Source organism: Anastrepha obliqua, chromosome 1 (genome assembly GCF_027943255.1).
Source record: "Anastrepha obliqua isolate idAnaObli1 chromosome 1, idAnaObli1_1.0, whole genome shotgun sequence".
NCBI lineage: Eukaryota > Metazoa > Arthropoda > Insecta > Diptera > Tephritidae > Anastrepha > Anastrepha obliqua.
Window position 1 is genome coordinate 65,032,099 of NC_072892.1, and position 13,211 is coordinate 65,045,309.

The 13,211-nt window shown below is 37.8% G+C and overlaps 3 protein-coding genes across 3 annotated transcripts; 2 read left to right on the plus strand and 1 right to left on the minus strand.

Annotated features, from left to right (window-relative positions):
- The first annotated feature begins 5,482 nt into the window (after nt 1-5,482).
- Nucleotides 5,483-7,199, plus strand: LOC129253051 (histone-lysine N-trimethyltransferase SMYD5). The gene is made up of 6 exons (XM_054891283.1): nt 5,483-5,624; nt 5,692-6,068; nt 6,130-6,367; nt 6,422-6,599; nt 6,663-6,877; nt 6,938-7,199. Exons 1-6 carry the CDS (start codon nt 5,589-5,591, stop codon nt 7,076-7,078), a joined length of 1,185 nt encoding a protein of 394 aa, XP_054747258.1. The 5' UTR covers nt 5,483-5,588; the 3' UTR covers nt 7,079-7,199.
- LOC129253052 (DDRGK domain-containing protein 1) lies at nt 7,063-8,321 on the minus strand. Its single transcript, XM_054891284.1, has 2 exons — nt 8,126-8,321; nt 7,063-8,062 (listed from the first exon to the last, which is right to left on the minus strand). The coding sequence occupies exons 1-2, from the start codon at nt 8,214-8,216 to the stop codon at nt 7,248-7,250; spliced, it is 906 nt and encodes a 301-aa protein (XP_054747259.1). The 5' UTR covers nt 8,217-8,321; the 3' UTR covers nt 7,063-7,247.
- A 1,869-nt stretch (nt 8,322-10,190) lies between these two features.
- Nucleotides 10,191-11,377, plus strand: LOC129235612 (transmembrane emp24 domain-containing protein eca). Its single transcript, XM_054869544.1, has 2 exons — nt 10,191-10,428; nt 10,504-11,377. Exons 1-2 carry the CDS (start codon nt 10,296-10,298, stop codon nt 11,019-11,021), a joined length of 651 nt encoding a protein of 216 aa, XP_054725519.1. The 5' UTR covers nt 10,191-10,295; the 3' UTR covers nt 11,022-11,377.
- The last annotated feature ends 1,834 nt before the right edge of the window (nt 11,378-13,211 follow it).

Genomic DNA, 13,211 nt, shown 5'->3' on the forward strand with positions numbered 1-13,211 from the left:
AGTGCCTGACTTGGTGGAGGTACTTACATACATATGGTGGTGTTGGCAGTCGTTTCTTTCTCATGCTAACCGGCGCCAGTTGGACACACCAAGTGAAGCCAAGTCCTTCTCCACCTGATATTTCCAACGCAAAGAAGGCCTTTCCTCTTCCTCTGCTACCACCAGCTGGTACCGCATCGAATACTTTCAGAGCCGGAGCGTTTGTATCCATTCGGACGACATGACCCAGCCAACGTAGCCGCTGGATCTTTATTCGCTGCGCTATGTCTATGTAAAGCTCATACAGCTCATCGTTCCATCGCCTGCGATATTCGCTGTTGCCAACGTGCAAAGGTCCAAAAATCTTCCGCAGAATCTTTCTCTCAAGCACTCCAAGCGTCGCTTCATCGGATGTTGTCATCGTCCACGCTTCTGCGCCATACGTTAGGACGGGCATGATGAGAGCCCTGTAGAGTGTTATTTTCGTTCGTCAAGAGAGGACTTTACTACTCAATTGCCTACTCAGTTAGTTAGTTAGAGGATGGTTCTACGCAAGTGGGGAAAGTTACTGATCGCCATTCACTTAGGAGTGACCAGGACGATTCTTCTGCATATGGTTCAAGCAGCTCACAGCTCCCGGGATTAGCCCAAGTATCCTCTGAGACACCCGTTCGGAAGTGAGCTAACGGGAGAAGGCGAAACATTCCAGGATAGCTGGTTGTGCGCTGGGTTTGATACCCGCCACTTAAAAATCCTCCCGAATGAAAAGATTTAAAAAGCCTCGGATGAGAACTTCCTGGTATTGGCAATTAGTGCCATTATTTTAACAAAAAAATTGCATAGGTTCATGTCCAACTATCGGGTCAAGAAATGTGCTTTAACATGTTAGTAAAAGTTTTTCCATCCCATTTATAAGAAACATCTATTCCTGCAATTAGCGGCCACACTGAGGTTTTTGGCTGAAGGTGGCTTTCAAAAGTTTGTTGGAAAAAAATATTCTATTACAATGTGTCGTCGAGTTACGGCTGCAAAAGGTATTACTCGCATGTTAATTATTTTAGAAAAATTTACTTATAATATATTTTCTTCCGATGGAGAATGGCTAAGCATGATAGAATACGAAATAACCAAATCAGCAAATCAAACAGCATTTTCTTTAATTTTTTTAACTTTTTTTCCAGGCAGACACATCATTTTGAGAAGGACTATAATTAATTAGATCAACTATACGCTCCTCCCACTTTTGCGTTATCGCCATTTTACGAACCTACCCGCTATATCCATATGACATATAAATTTAACCCTTTCGCTACTGCTGGGACACTGATATCCCACAGCACACTTCCCCCTTACACTTGCAATTTTCATAAGAAACTCAACCAAAATGTCACAATCAGTAGCTGCGAACAGTACTTACAATTTACCGTTATCCGCATTCCACACAGTTTCAATCGTGTTTAGTTTTGATCAGTTGTTTGTGAGCAGTCGCTAATATTGCATCAAATTTACGCGTAATTTTGGTGAAATAATACGTATTTTTATAAGAAGTGTTGATTTTTCTAAAGAAAAATATTGCCATTTTACTGGTAAGTACAAATATATATTTTAATAAGAGCTTTGTGAAAAATAATCAGCGAAAATTAATTTTGGGATGCATGTGTCCCAGCAGGGCTTTATATAGGGACTTATATGTCCCAGCAGTACGTTGTACATAATGTATCACACAGCTAATTTTTTTATTTTTGCAACCTCGTAGACAGCAAAAATGTCGAAATTAAATCGCGATCAAATTAGTGCATTACTTCAAGAATATGATGATGAATCCATGGAAACAGGAACTGATTTTAGTGACGAAAGTGATGATATTTATAGTCCTGAGTTAGATAAAACCACTGGCAATGACGATTCTTCCAGCGATTCAGAGGAGACCGGATTGAGTAACGAGAATGGTGGCATAGACGATCAACCTGCACGAGGTGGGGAAGCCTCAGGCACCGTTATTTGGAGCACACCGAATGAGTCGTTTGTTTCAAAAAAATCGGTTAGTAACCACCGCGAATGCAAAATTGCAGTAAATATTGGGTGGCTCAACCCCCTACGAAATTTTTCGCAAATTGTTTCCAAGAAGCATGTCTTTGTACATTGCCCAATGTACTAATGAGAGGCTCAGGAAAATACCCATAACGGAGCGAAACAAAAAAAAAATTCTTGAGACGGACTCCGGTGAAATTGATATATTACTTGGATGCATGTTTATCATGTCGTATAACCATGTGCCGTCGATTAAAAACTACTGGTCGAATCATAACTCATTGAGCAATGAATCTATAAAATCAGCCATATGACGTGATCGTTTTGAGCAGATAATGTCTAAGCTATATTTTGCTCCAGTTGACAAGCCTGCAGATGTAGGAAAAACCTATTACATTGACATTTCATGAATTGCTTGAAAACAACTTTCAAAGCCTGCCGGGATGATAGTAGCTTCCAAAGTATCGATGAACAAATGACTAAATTCAAAGGGCGTTCATCACTCAAGCAATATATGCCACTCAAGCCAGTGAAACGGGGCATCAAAATGTGGCTTCGCTGCGATTCTTTGACTGGATACACCTATGACATAAGTATGTATTGTGGAAAAGAAGGATCTGTCCTTGAAGGGACACTCGGCGAACGAGTTGTGAATGATCTTGCAGCAACGATTTCTAACCCTGACGTGACACTTTGCTTTGATCGTTTTTTCACCACTGTTAATCTTATCAACAACATACAATATCCAGCTTTGGGAACATGAATGTCCAACCGGAAGAATGTTCCGAAAATACCAGAAAAATTGCAGCGAGGCGAAGCTATTTTCAAAGTTAATTCGGCGGGTACGAAGTCAAACTAAAACCCTTTAATTAATTTTTTAAGTAACTTTCTTGATTGCAGGTACCATAGCGGTAAAGTGGCAGGACGTCAAAGAGGTAATGCTGCTCAGTAACTGCCACACATCTGAAATGAGCACTGTTAGACGCAAAATGAAAGATGGAACTGAGGCAGAGTTTCCATGCCCTGACATCGTAAAGACGTACCGCGCAATAATGGGCGGTGTGGACTTGGCAGATCAAATGTCGGGATTGTATGATATAAACAGAAAATCAAATAAATGGTGGAAAAAAGTATTTTATCGTGGCATGATGATGGCTGCTGTAAACACTTGGGTTATATATTCGGAGCTGAATAGGAAGAAATCTGCCTTCTTACCAGTGCTGGTCGAGATTGCTGAGTCGCTAATTGAAAAAGGAAAGGAATCTACCGTATATAAACGATCCCGTCGGTCTGGAAGATCATCGAATAGGTACAAATCAATGACAAATGTGGGGGGTCATTTACCCATAGAGCAGTCTAAAAGACGTCGGTGCGTAGCATGCGCCAATCAAAAAGTCGAGAAAAGAACAAAAATTATTTTCCGGGCTTGTAATTTGCCATTCTGTATACAATGTTTCGCTTCATCACATTCATAAAATAAATAAAAGTACAAATCATATGTTATTACCAAAAAAATGTTTCTACTTTCTAGGTGTAGTTTGTACCCTGTTGGGACAAATATATCCCATTTTTAAATACTGTTGGGACACATATGTCCCACCTCAAAATACCGTTATCTACATAAGCTACAAGCTTCATCTTGTTTCTACGCACATAAAGTACCAATGGGTATCCAAAAACTCAAAAATAAAGTTTGAGCAAATCCCCTCTAAAATTCGGAGCGAAAGGGTTAAGGATCGTCTCCTAATTATAACGCTTCTTATGTTTTCCCCTTAAAAAAGATATAATATTTATGTTGAATTTGTTGTTTTAATCTTGTGTGAAAATTTTTCTCGGTTTGTAGTTTGTATCATCTGGTGGATGGGCGGAAATTAGTCTCAACAGTCTTGTATGCCTTAAATTTGGTTGATCTACTCAAAATGTATTAAATAAGATATGATTGACAGCTCAGTACACTTATATGTATATAATTGATGTTGTTCCAACTCAGTACGGCTCTCTTTTAATAGACCATAACGCCCAAGGATAGCAGGTTTGGACAACCGAAGCAAAATTGTGAGAGTAACTTCGGCTGCCACGTGACCAAGTACTCGGCATCAGAGTTCCGCTTATTTGGCACGTATTCATACACTCGTCTAATCAGTCATTGTTCACAGTGCACAGAAGCTAAAGGTGGCACCTTCCAAAAACTGCTACTTTATCGCTATTTTAAAAGCCGGCTGACGTCAAAAAATTGGAATAATACAAATCAAATAGACAAAACAAACAAGAGGAAGGGAAATTATTTGCCTGCAAATATATATGAATATATATGAATGACTTTGTAATATTGTGATTTCCAAATTTTTGTGTTTGACAGTTTCTATTGTTTTCGCTTACTCTTCCTACCGAGAACGTTAATGGTCTCAGCTTCCTATTCAAAAATACGTAGTTTTCCTTTCTTTTGTTTGCATTTTCTTCAGAGATGACATCGCAGCGAATGCGGAAGACGCAATCTTTTACCCTATCATTCTTATGGTGCTCACACTTACCAACGTAAACGTACGCCCGTATCAGCTGGCACGATGATTCAACAATCTACGATACTACAGAACGGAACGGTGATGAGAATTCATTTACATGGGGCTCTCACTACTTTGATCGTGTCAGCTGTTACGGGCGTACGTCGATTTGCGTGTGTGAGCACCATTAGTCGTTGTTCAGACGGCAACGAAGTAACTTAAAGCCAATTTACACAATGACTTTTCGTCTGGGTTATGTGCAAAAAACCTCTCTTTTAAAAAAGTCTTCGAAAATCTCGTGCATTTACACGATGACTTTTTTTGCGGATTTCGTTGCGTGTTTTTGACGTTTAAGGGGACAATTTTCTTTGGTCATTCACTTGAATATTTGCGCACTTGCATAAAAATACGAAAATGTGAATACGATGAAAGCGAAAATAGGCGAAATGTCAAAAAAAAACCCCCGATTCCTCTGACCGGGCGTGGATGCCTACCCCGTTGGCTTCTCTTCACTTTTTGCCACCAAGCTGGACACTTTTTAAATAAATAAATTCACCTTGCCCGACACATATGGTTTTCCACTCGATACATATGACTTTTCATCGTGTAATTTGGCTCATGAGCGAAGACTGTGTTGATTTTTTTTTTCGTATATCAGTTATACAATCTCATTTTTTTATAAACAAACCGCTGTCATAGCCCCGGCTAATTCAGCTATTCTTTCAAATTCGCTCTGATGTTGGTCCCACCTTTCCATTTTTCGTGTGTAACGCCAAAAAAAAGGAAACACAAACGAACTAAAATGGATAAAATTGTTTTCCAATTTGACATTATAGTGTATTTTTTATGAGAGCACTCAGATATTCAATCACACTTTGTTAAATATAATATCTTGTGGTCTACCAAAGAGCGCCCTTAATTTTCAAAAAGCAATATTTTCCGGATTCACCCTGTACATTGCACATGTTCTACAATATGACAAAAAAAATCAAAACAATCACACCGGGCTAAATAAAGACAGAAAGGAAACAATTGTGGAGAAAAGGAGGATATTTTCAACAGTACGAAAATATAATAATGTATTCGTTTGAAATCAAAGAAATTCCTGGCAAAGTATGTAACATAATTAATTCTTTGCTGTGTAGTTTAATATTTCCGATTCTGCTTGTTTGTTCATTAGGGTCTTGCAATGATCTCCTCGAAGTCATTTGCTGTCGGTGAAACTATCTTAGAGGAGGAGCCCTTCGTGTCGTGCCAATTTTCTTGGAACGCTAGTTATGGGTATGCAGCATGTGACCACTGTATGCGTCCCCTGGAGACAGTTACAGAAAATGTGCGTCGCCTATCGAATAACAACGCATTAATAGTGCCATTGGCAGAACATGACCCAACAACACCTTGGTTGGAGCAGTTTAAGCAATGTGCGCGTTGCAAAGTGCGTTACTGCTCGGAAGATTGCCGAATCGAGGCATTAAATAAGTATCATCGCGTTGCTTGCATGGGCGCCTTTTACTCAGATGACACACATCCAATAAATATGTTGAATGAGACATGGAAGTGAGTGGGAAAGCATATGAAATATGTTTTTTTTTTAATTTAAAGTCCACTCTGATTCCAGAAAAATGCATTATCCGCCAGAGACCGGGACGATTATGTTAATCGTACGTTTAATGGCCATGTACAAGCAAAGCAATAACAAACAGCAGTTCCTGGAGTCTCTCAAATCATTCCAGTCCGTAATAGTGAACGCAGAAGAAAAAATATATCACAAAATGTTGGGGGAGAACTTCGAGTTGCAAATGGAACAGCTATTTGTGGCTTTCTGTAGAGCATTTGCGGATGAGGAATTGGCAGCAGTAAGCCAGTAATTAAATATACTAGACAGCCTTATTAATAGCGTACACTTTCAGTTCACGACAGTTGAAGCATTTAAGGCATTAATGGGTATGATTGGTACAAACAGTCAGGGCATCGCAACAAGTCCGCTGGCGGAATGGGTTAAAAAAGTAAGCGATCTACAACTTCCAGACGAAGACAAAGCAAGACTTGAGGAATATATTGATGATATCTACAGTAAAGTGGGAGAATGTGAGTAGCAAAAAGTCTTGTGCGACAGATCAAAAGTTTAATTTAGTTTTCTATTTACTCTAGTCGCTGGTGAATTTCTTAATACTGAGGGTGCCGGTCTTTATATTCTGCAGAGCAAAATTAACCACAGTTGTGTTCCTAATGCTCAATCTACCTTTCCTTACTCAAACGACATTGTAGTGTTGAAAGCGGTGGCACCTATAGAAGCGGGTGAAGAAATTTGTATTTCTTATTTGGATGAGTGTCAGTTAACGCGCAGCAGGCATTCTCGGCAAAAGGTAAGATTATTAAAAATATAAAATCAATCTATATAGTTATTAAATTTTTTTTTTATACAGATCTTAAAAGAGAACTATATTTTCATATGTCAATGCCCAAAATGTCAATTACAATGCACCGACCCCGATGAAACTAGCGAAGATGAAGATGACGACGACGATATGGACACGGATGACAATGATGGTGAAATGTCGGACTAAACATTTTTATTTTATTTTTACATCTTGCATGTATATACATATTGTAAGAATTAATGTTATTTTTATACTGGTTATACATACATGTCTGCAGAGATTAAATAATTTCATCATCCAATACGCAGTGCAAATTCTACATTATTCTGTACAAACTTAAACTAACCACAACCTCTTAAGCACTTGAAACAGGAGTCAAATTTATAAGATTGTTGCTACTTTCTGCCAATTCTGTTATCGAAACTCGACCTCTTTGTCGTATAAATTTCGCTACCTCAAGTAATTCTTCTTGCGACACATAAATGAATTTTCCTCGATCATCGATCACTCCTGTTAATGTGTCGTTCGCTTGCAAATCTTGTATACGATCGATCACTTGCTGCGTTTTCAGTTTAAATTCCATTGCTAAATCCTCCAATACAACCACTTTGTTATCTTTTATGTATTGTATGAAGTCCTGCAATTGCTGCTCTTTCTCTGCTTCTTCCGCTTCGTCGAAACCCTCTTCCTCAATTTTAAAAGCTTCCTTCATTTTTAAGTATTCTTCATGCTCCTTGCGTTCACGTTCTTCCCGTGCCAAACGCTCAGCTTCTGCCGCTTTGCGTTCTACCTCCTCTTCTTTCTCTTTCTGTTGCTGACGTTCCGCTTCCTGTTTAGCTTCTTTCACTTTTCGTTCCTCGCGCTGTATCAACTCTTGTTCACGCATTAAACGCTTTTGCTCCTTTGCTTCCATTTTAGCACGTTTCTTGGCACCCATCTTTTCATCCATCACTGGGCCGGATGGAATGTCACCTTCTTCTCCATCTTCATCGTTATCATTTGCTGCCAATACATTGTCTACAGGAACGGCCTGGTCTGCTGCTGCTGCTGCCGCCGCTGCGGCGTTTTGGCGAAGGCGATTACGTTGGTTTCGAGCAATTTGTGCTCGTCTAGGCACACCTTCTTGTGCACGTATTGGCACTCCACGTTGAGCTGGTTTGTCTGAAGTGCCTGTGAAAATTTATGAGTGCTTGCTAATTTTATGCAAAATAAAATGTTAGGTACACAATTTACCAGCCTTCGTAGTCTTTTTCTGGAAAAGGAATAAGCCTATGAGTATGACCAAGAGAGCGGTAGCAATACCAATTAATATTGTTAAATCCATATTTATTTTGTTGTTTCTAATAGTAGGTTTAAGTATTAAAATTTTGCCTACACAACAGCTGTGTTTTTGTTTTTGTAATTCGCAATTCAAGCCAAATAATTAAACGTCAACAATTTTGGAAAATGCAACTGTGCCATTGATTGCCAAATCGTTATCAAAACTATTCCATCACAGGGTGTACTGAGTGCTAATTATAATTAGTTATATATAAAAAATTTTAAATAAATAAAATAATGTTTTTTTTATTAAAAGTTCACTCTGGTTCCAGAAAAATGTGTTATCACTAAGAAACCGGAACGCTTATATTAATCGTACGTGTATACAAGCAAAGCAATACAAGCAGCCGTTCATGGAGTCTTTCTAATCATTCCAGTTCTTAATAGTAAACTCAGTATTTTTGTTTTTGTGATTCGCCATTCAGGCCAAATAATTAAACGTCAACAATTTTGGATTTTTTGCTCTTGGTTGCCAACTCCTTATCAAAGCATTTTCATATTCTATCTCAGGGTGCGCTGGGTGCTAAATAAGAGAGTAAAGTAAAGAGAGTAAGTAAAGCTTTAAGTAAAGTGCAAGTTTTATCTGTAATGTTCATGTTGCACCAAGACCTCGAGTTTAAGGTTTCGTATAAATGAACAAAATTAAAGCGTTAACATCTTAGTATTTAATAATATTCTCACGAGCTTGCAGATTTTGGGTTTGAAAGAATTTTCAACTGTTTCTAATGCGTGTTTGAGCATTGTGTTTAAACAGTTTGTTTCAATCTAATGGACGTAATGTTTGGTTTATGATATTTTCGTTGCACTTGATAAGTTTTTTAGCTGGTGTTTGAGCTTCAACACTCTAGTGGTTGCAACACAAAAGAAAGCAGCAGTGCTTCATTTTCTTTCCTTCCTCTTTTCGGTCAAATGCCAATACGTCAATCTTATGGTACAATGTGAAAATAATTTTAAATGCTTTAATACCATTTTGACGTGATAACGTCTTATAATTCGATTTAACAGGCTGCACGCACGAAAAAATGTGTCGTTACCTTGCTCATTAGTGTTACCTTGCTCATTGCCGTTACCTTGCTCATTTGTCGTTACCTTGCTCATTGCCGTTACCTTGAATGAACTGCAAGCGAAAGCGCGGAGCGAACGACAGAGCAAACAAAGCAAACGAACGACAACGTTCGATATCTTGCTCTCTCCTACTTAAGTGAGCGTATATGTGTATATATATGCGCATATGTATATACATATATAATATAAATTCACGTATTTGTATTTGCATATGCCTTCTTATTGATTATTATTAATTTGATTTACTTGAAGAATTTAAAATAAAACCAAGTTTGTTAATAATACCTGTTGTTTTAATGTTATTATTATTTTTTGACGTGATAACGTCTTATAATTCTATGTAGCCGGCTGCACGCACCAAAAAATGCGTCGTTATCTTGCTCATGCGTCGTTACCTTGCTTGAACAGCATGTTATGTTATGTTATGATATGTTATGTTATGTTATGTTATGTTATGTTATGTTGTTATGTTATGTTATGTTATGTTGTGTTATGTTATGTTATGTCATACTATGTTATGTATGTTATGTTATGTTATGTTAATGTTAACTTATTCTCTATATCCATACAAAATATCTATCAAACAAATAAAATTAAAATTTTCTTTTGAAAAATGCAACCATTCAATCAGTATTTTCTTATGACGTTATCACGTTAAACTATCGTCAGTAAACCGACTTTACAGACAACCTCTTTTTTTAAGTTTTAAGTAAGGTAGCATAGATTCGACTCCTAACTGTAACAACAATAGTTTAACCCGGTCGAAGTATTTTTACAATTCGTATTTTGGAATATATAATATCTTGTAAACGGTATATTTTAATTAACCCTCCATATATTTTGATCATTAAAGCGATCAGAGTACACCACTGTACAACAGAGTACACAAGAAAAGCAAATATCAACTGTCAGATTTTTCTGTACTGGCATACGTGTCGGAGTTGGCTGTAAACGAATTAGAAAATAGGAAGTTTTTACAAAATTTTACTAGAATTTCGAACTGAAATAAGTGTAAGTCATGGTTAAGAATTTAATCACCGCAGCGGTGCTTTTTTGCGCGCTTCAAACCACCTTTGGGCTATACTTCCACATTGCGGAAACAGAACGCAAATGCTTTATTGAGGAGGTGCCTGATGAGACCACGGTCATCGGTAAGTGGGATCAGATATCACAATTACTGAACAATTATAAATATTTTCCTTTAATTACACTCTATTTGTTCACAGTAAATTACAAAGTAGAACTGTACGATCCTCGTTCAAATGGTTTTATGCCTTCGTCGCCCGGCATTGGTATGCATGTGGAAGTGCGTGACAGCGACGATAAAGTCATACTCTCACGCGTCTATAGTTCCGAGGGACGCATCTCTTTCACTTCACATATACCAGGTGAACACGTAATATGTATGTACTCCAACAGTACAGCTTGGTTTAGTGGCGCACAATTGCGTATACATCTTGACATTCAAGTGGGAGAACATGCCATCGATTACGCTAATGTAGCGCAGAAGGAGAAATTGACTGAATTACAATTACGCATACGTCAATTACTTGATCAAGTAGAGCAAATCACAAAGGAGCAGAACTATCAGCGCTATCGTGAGGAACGTTTCCGTCACACAAGTGAAAGTACCAATGCGCGCGTTTTATGGTGGTCAATGTCGCAAACATTTGTTTTGATCGTTATGGGTTTTTGGCAGATGCGACATTTGAAGAGCTTCTTCGAAGCGAAGAAATTAGTGTAAATATGCACAACGAAATTACGCAGGCGGTGCAGGATCAATACTTAGGGTGGGAAAAGCAAATTTCGAAAACAACAACGCGTGGATTGTTTAGTTACAGCAACAGCAAACATTTCGTGTGCCTGCGAAAAATAAGTGAGATTCTACTTCAGCCAAATTCATCAGTTTCATTGTTTCACTATCTCAAATGCTTATGAATTCAAGTTTTAATAATAGCACAGTTCGTTAGTCAAACGTTTACATTAAAATTGCGTTATTTTATTAAATAGCGAATTTGTTCTGAATAACCACAAAACTATATGTGAGCTCTATATTTTTCTGTTTCATGATCAGTAGTAATAAAAATAAAATTAAATTAATTGGTTGTGATGTAATATTTCTATGCGTCTGATCGGCAGCCGTAAGTGCGATGTTCTTATGAGTAATGGATAGTTATAAGCACACAGCATCAGTTGTAAGTGAACAAGAGCTTTTATTGCATGGGAAAAAATTATTTACATGTCTTTATCTGTAGACCGCGTGACTCGTAATCAGTCCGTATAAATGTGTGTGTTTTTTTTTCTTTCTTGCAATTGCTTTTGTTTCATGTCTTCAGTGATTACAACAATGGGTTACTGCATATGAGGTTGATGGATGCACAATTTCACACACCGCAGAACGAAAGTTCAAGCGGTGCAAACAATTGAAGCTCTAGTATTAATAAGAGGGTAATTTAAGCTGAGGGCTCACAAAACTTTAATCTGCATTTATTTCGTTCATAAGACATACAAAATATCCTTTTGTTGTACTTTCTTTGTTTTCAGGAAAAGATACACTTTGATTTACAAATGCTAATTACAAGCAATATTTTTTATTTGTTAAGCCGATAAGAAAATTCTCATTAAGCATTTATTTCATAAGACCTTGTTATTAATAGGGGCCATGCCCTTTATTGCCATAGGCAAAACACCGACCACTGTCGTTTCTGCAACCAGTCCGCGGAAACTCCAACAAACCTTCTCGAGTGCGATGTCTTAGCAAGGAGGAGAGGTAGATATCTCAGCCCGGCATGATCGGAAGAAACACACATACCATACGCTCCACCTTGTTTATTGAGAGAACCGAGTTTGGATGAGGTGCTGTAATGAGTAGAGAGCACGAAAGTCCTTAAGGTCGAAGTGAAAACCTTCACCTTTTCTTCATTTCAACACATTCGTAACATTGGTAAAATTATGTTTAGATATAAAATAGAGTTCAATTGCGAAGAAAAACTCAATTTCGAGACTGAAGAATCAAGTTCTATAGAATTAGAGATCTAATTTAGAACGGAAGGTACGGATCGGGATAATCGGCCTTAAAATTACTGAAGAAGAAGGACAGATGCAATATCGGTTTTCTACTTTGCAGAGGCTTAAGATTAATTACAAGCTATCGGGACTTATAGAGAGGCACGGGATTAAAGAATTTTTACGAAGGTAGAGCAAACTTGAGAAAAACTTTTTACGCATGTTCCATTCTATCAATGAAGAGTTTGACTGAATAATTTTAAGGTATAATAATTATGAAACCTTAGATGGAATGATTAACGTTTCCACGACAGACGGTTCCAAGTCACCGAAACGACAAGGACTTATATCCAGCCAAGGATTGTCACTCCAGCAGCATTCCCCGTACACGTATGGGGAATGTTTATGCGTCTACAACAAACAACAGTTTAGAGATAAAGAAGGGAATATGATTTGCAAATGTACAACGCGAACCAAAAATACCGTCTAGGTTTTTTATTTCATCAACAGGTTGCAGTGCCTTATCGGAGATGCAATAGCTAGAAGTACACAGTGTTGGCTATTTTTGAAAAGGTGACCTTAAAGCATTTGTTTAATATTTAAGGATAACCGGGAATTATAACACCAATTAGCTAAATTATTAACATCGGTTTGAACTTTATGAGAGTACGCATAGTTATAACAGGCATATATGTATGTATGTATGTATGTATGTATGTACATAGAAGAAAATTAGCAAAGGAAAAACAATTACAGATGCATAAGTAATTGATAAATAAAGCAGAGTAAGGCAGAGGGGCCGTAAGTTACTTCTATGTGGAACCCCAGAAGGCGCAGTGAATGGTTCAGGGGAAACACCATCAACAGTAATTACGCAATGTCTGTTACTTATACCTGTATATGATCTCAGCACAGCTAGGAACATAGT

What these genes read in the sequence shown, in the direction of transcription:
- LOC129253051 (XM_054891283.1), top strand. Translation starts at nt 5,589, where the DNA reads ATGTATTCGTTTGAAATCAAAGAAATTCCTGGCAAA. An exon ending in CTACAGTAAAGTGGGAGAAT is followed by an intron (nt 6,600 to 6,662) that starts GTGAGTAGCAAA and finishes TATTTACTCTAG; the next exon opens with TCGCTGGTGAATTTCTTAAT. An exon ending in GCAGGCATTCTCGGCAAAAG is followed by an intron (nt 6,878 to 6,937) that starts GTAAGATTATTA and finishes TTTTTTATACAG; the next exon opens with ATCTTAAAAGAGAACTATAT.
- LOC129235612 (XM_054869544.1), top strand. Translation starts at nt 10,296, where the DNA reads ATGGTTAAGAATTTAATCACCGCAGCGGTGCTTTTTTGCGCGCTTCAA. An exon ending in TGATGAGACCACGGTCATCG is followed by an intron (nt 10,429 to 10,503) that starts GTAAGTGGGATC and finishes ATTTGTTCACAG; the next exon opens with TAAATTACAAAGTAGAACTG.
- LOC129253052 (XM_054891284.1), bottom strand. Translation starts at nt 8,216, where the DNA reads ATGGATTTAACAATATTAATTGGTATTGCTACCGCTCTCTTGGTCATA. An exon ending in GAAAAAGACTACGAAGGCTG is followed by an intron (nt 8,063 to 8,125) that starts GTAAATTGTGTA and finishes AAATTTTCACAG; the next exon opens with GCACTTCAGACAAACCAGCT.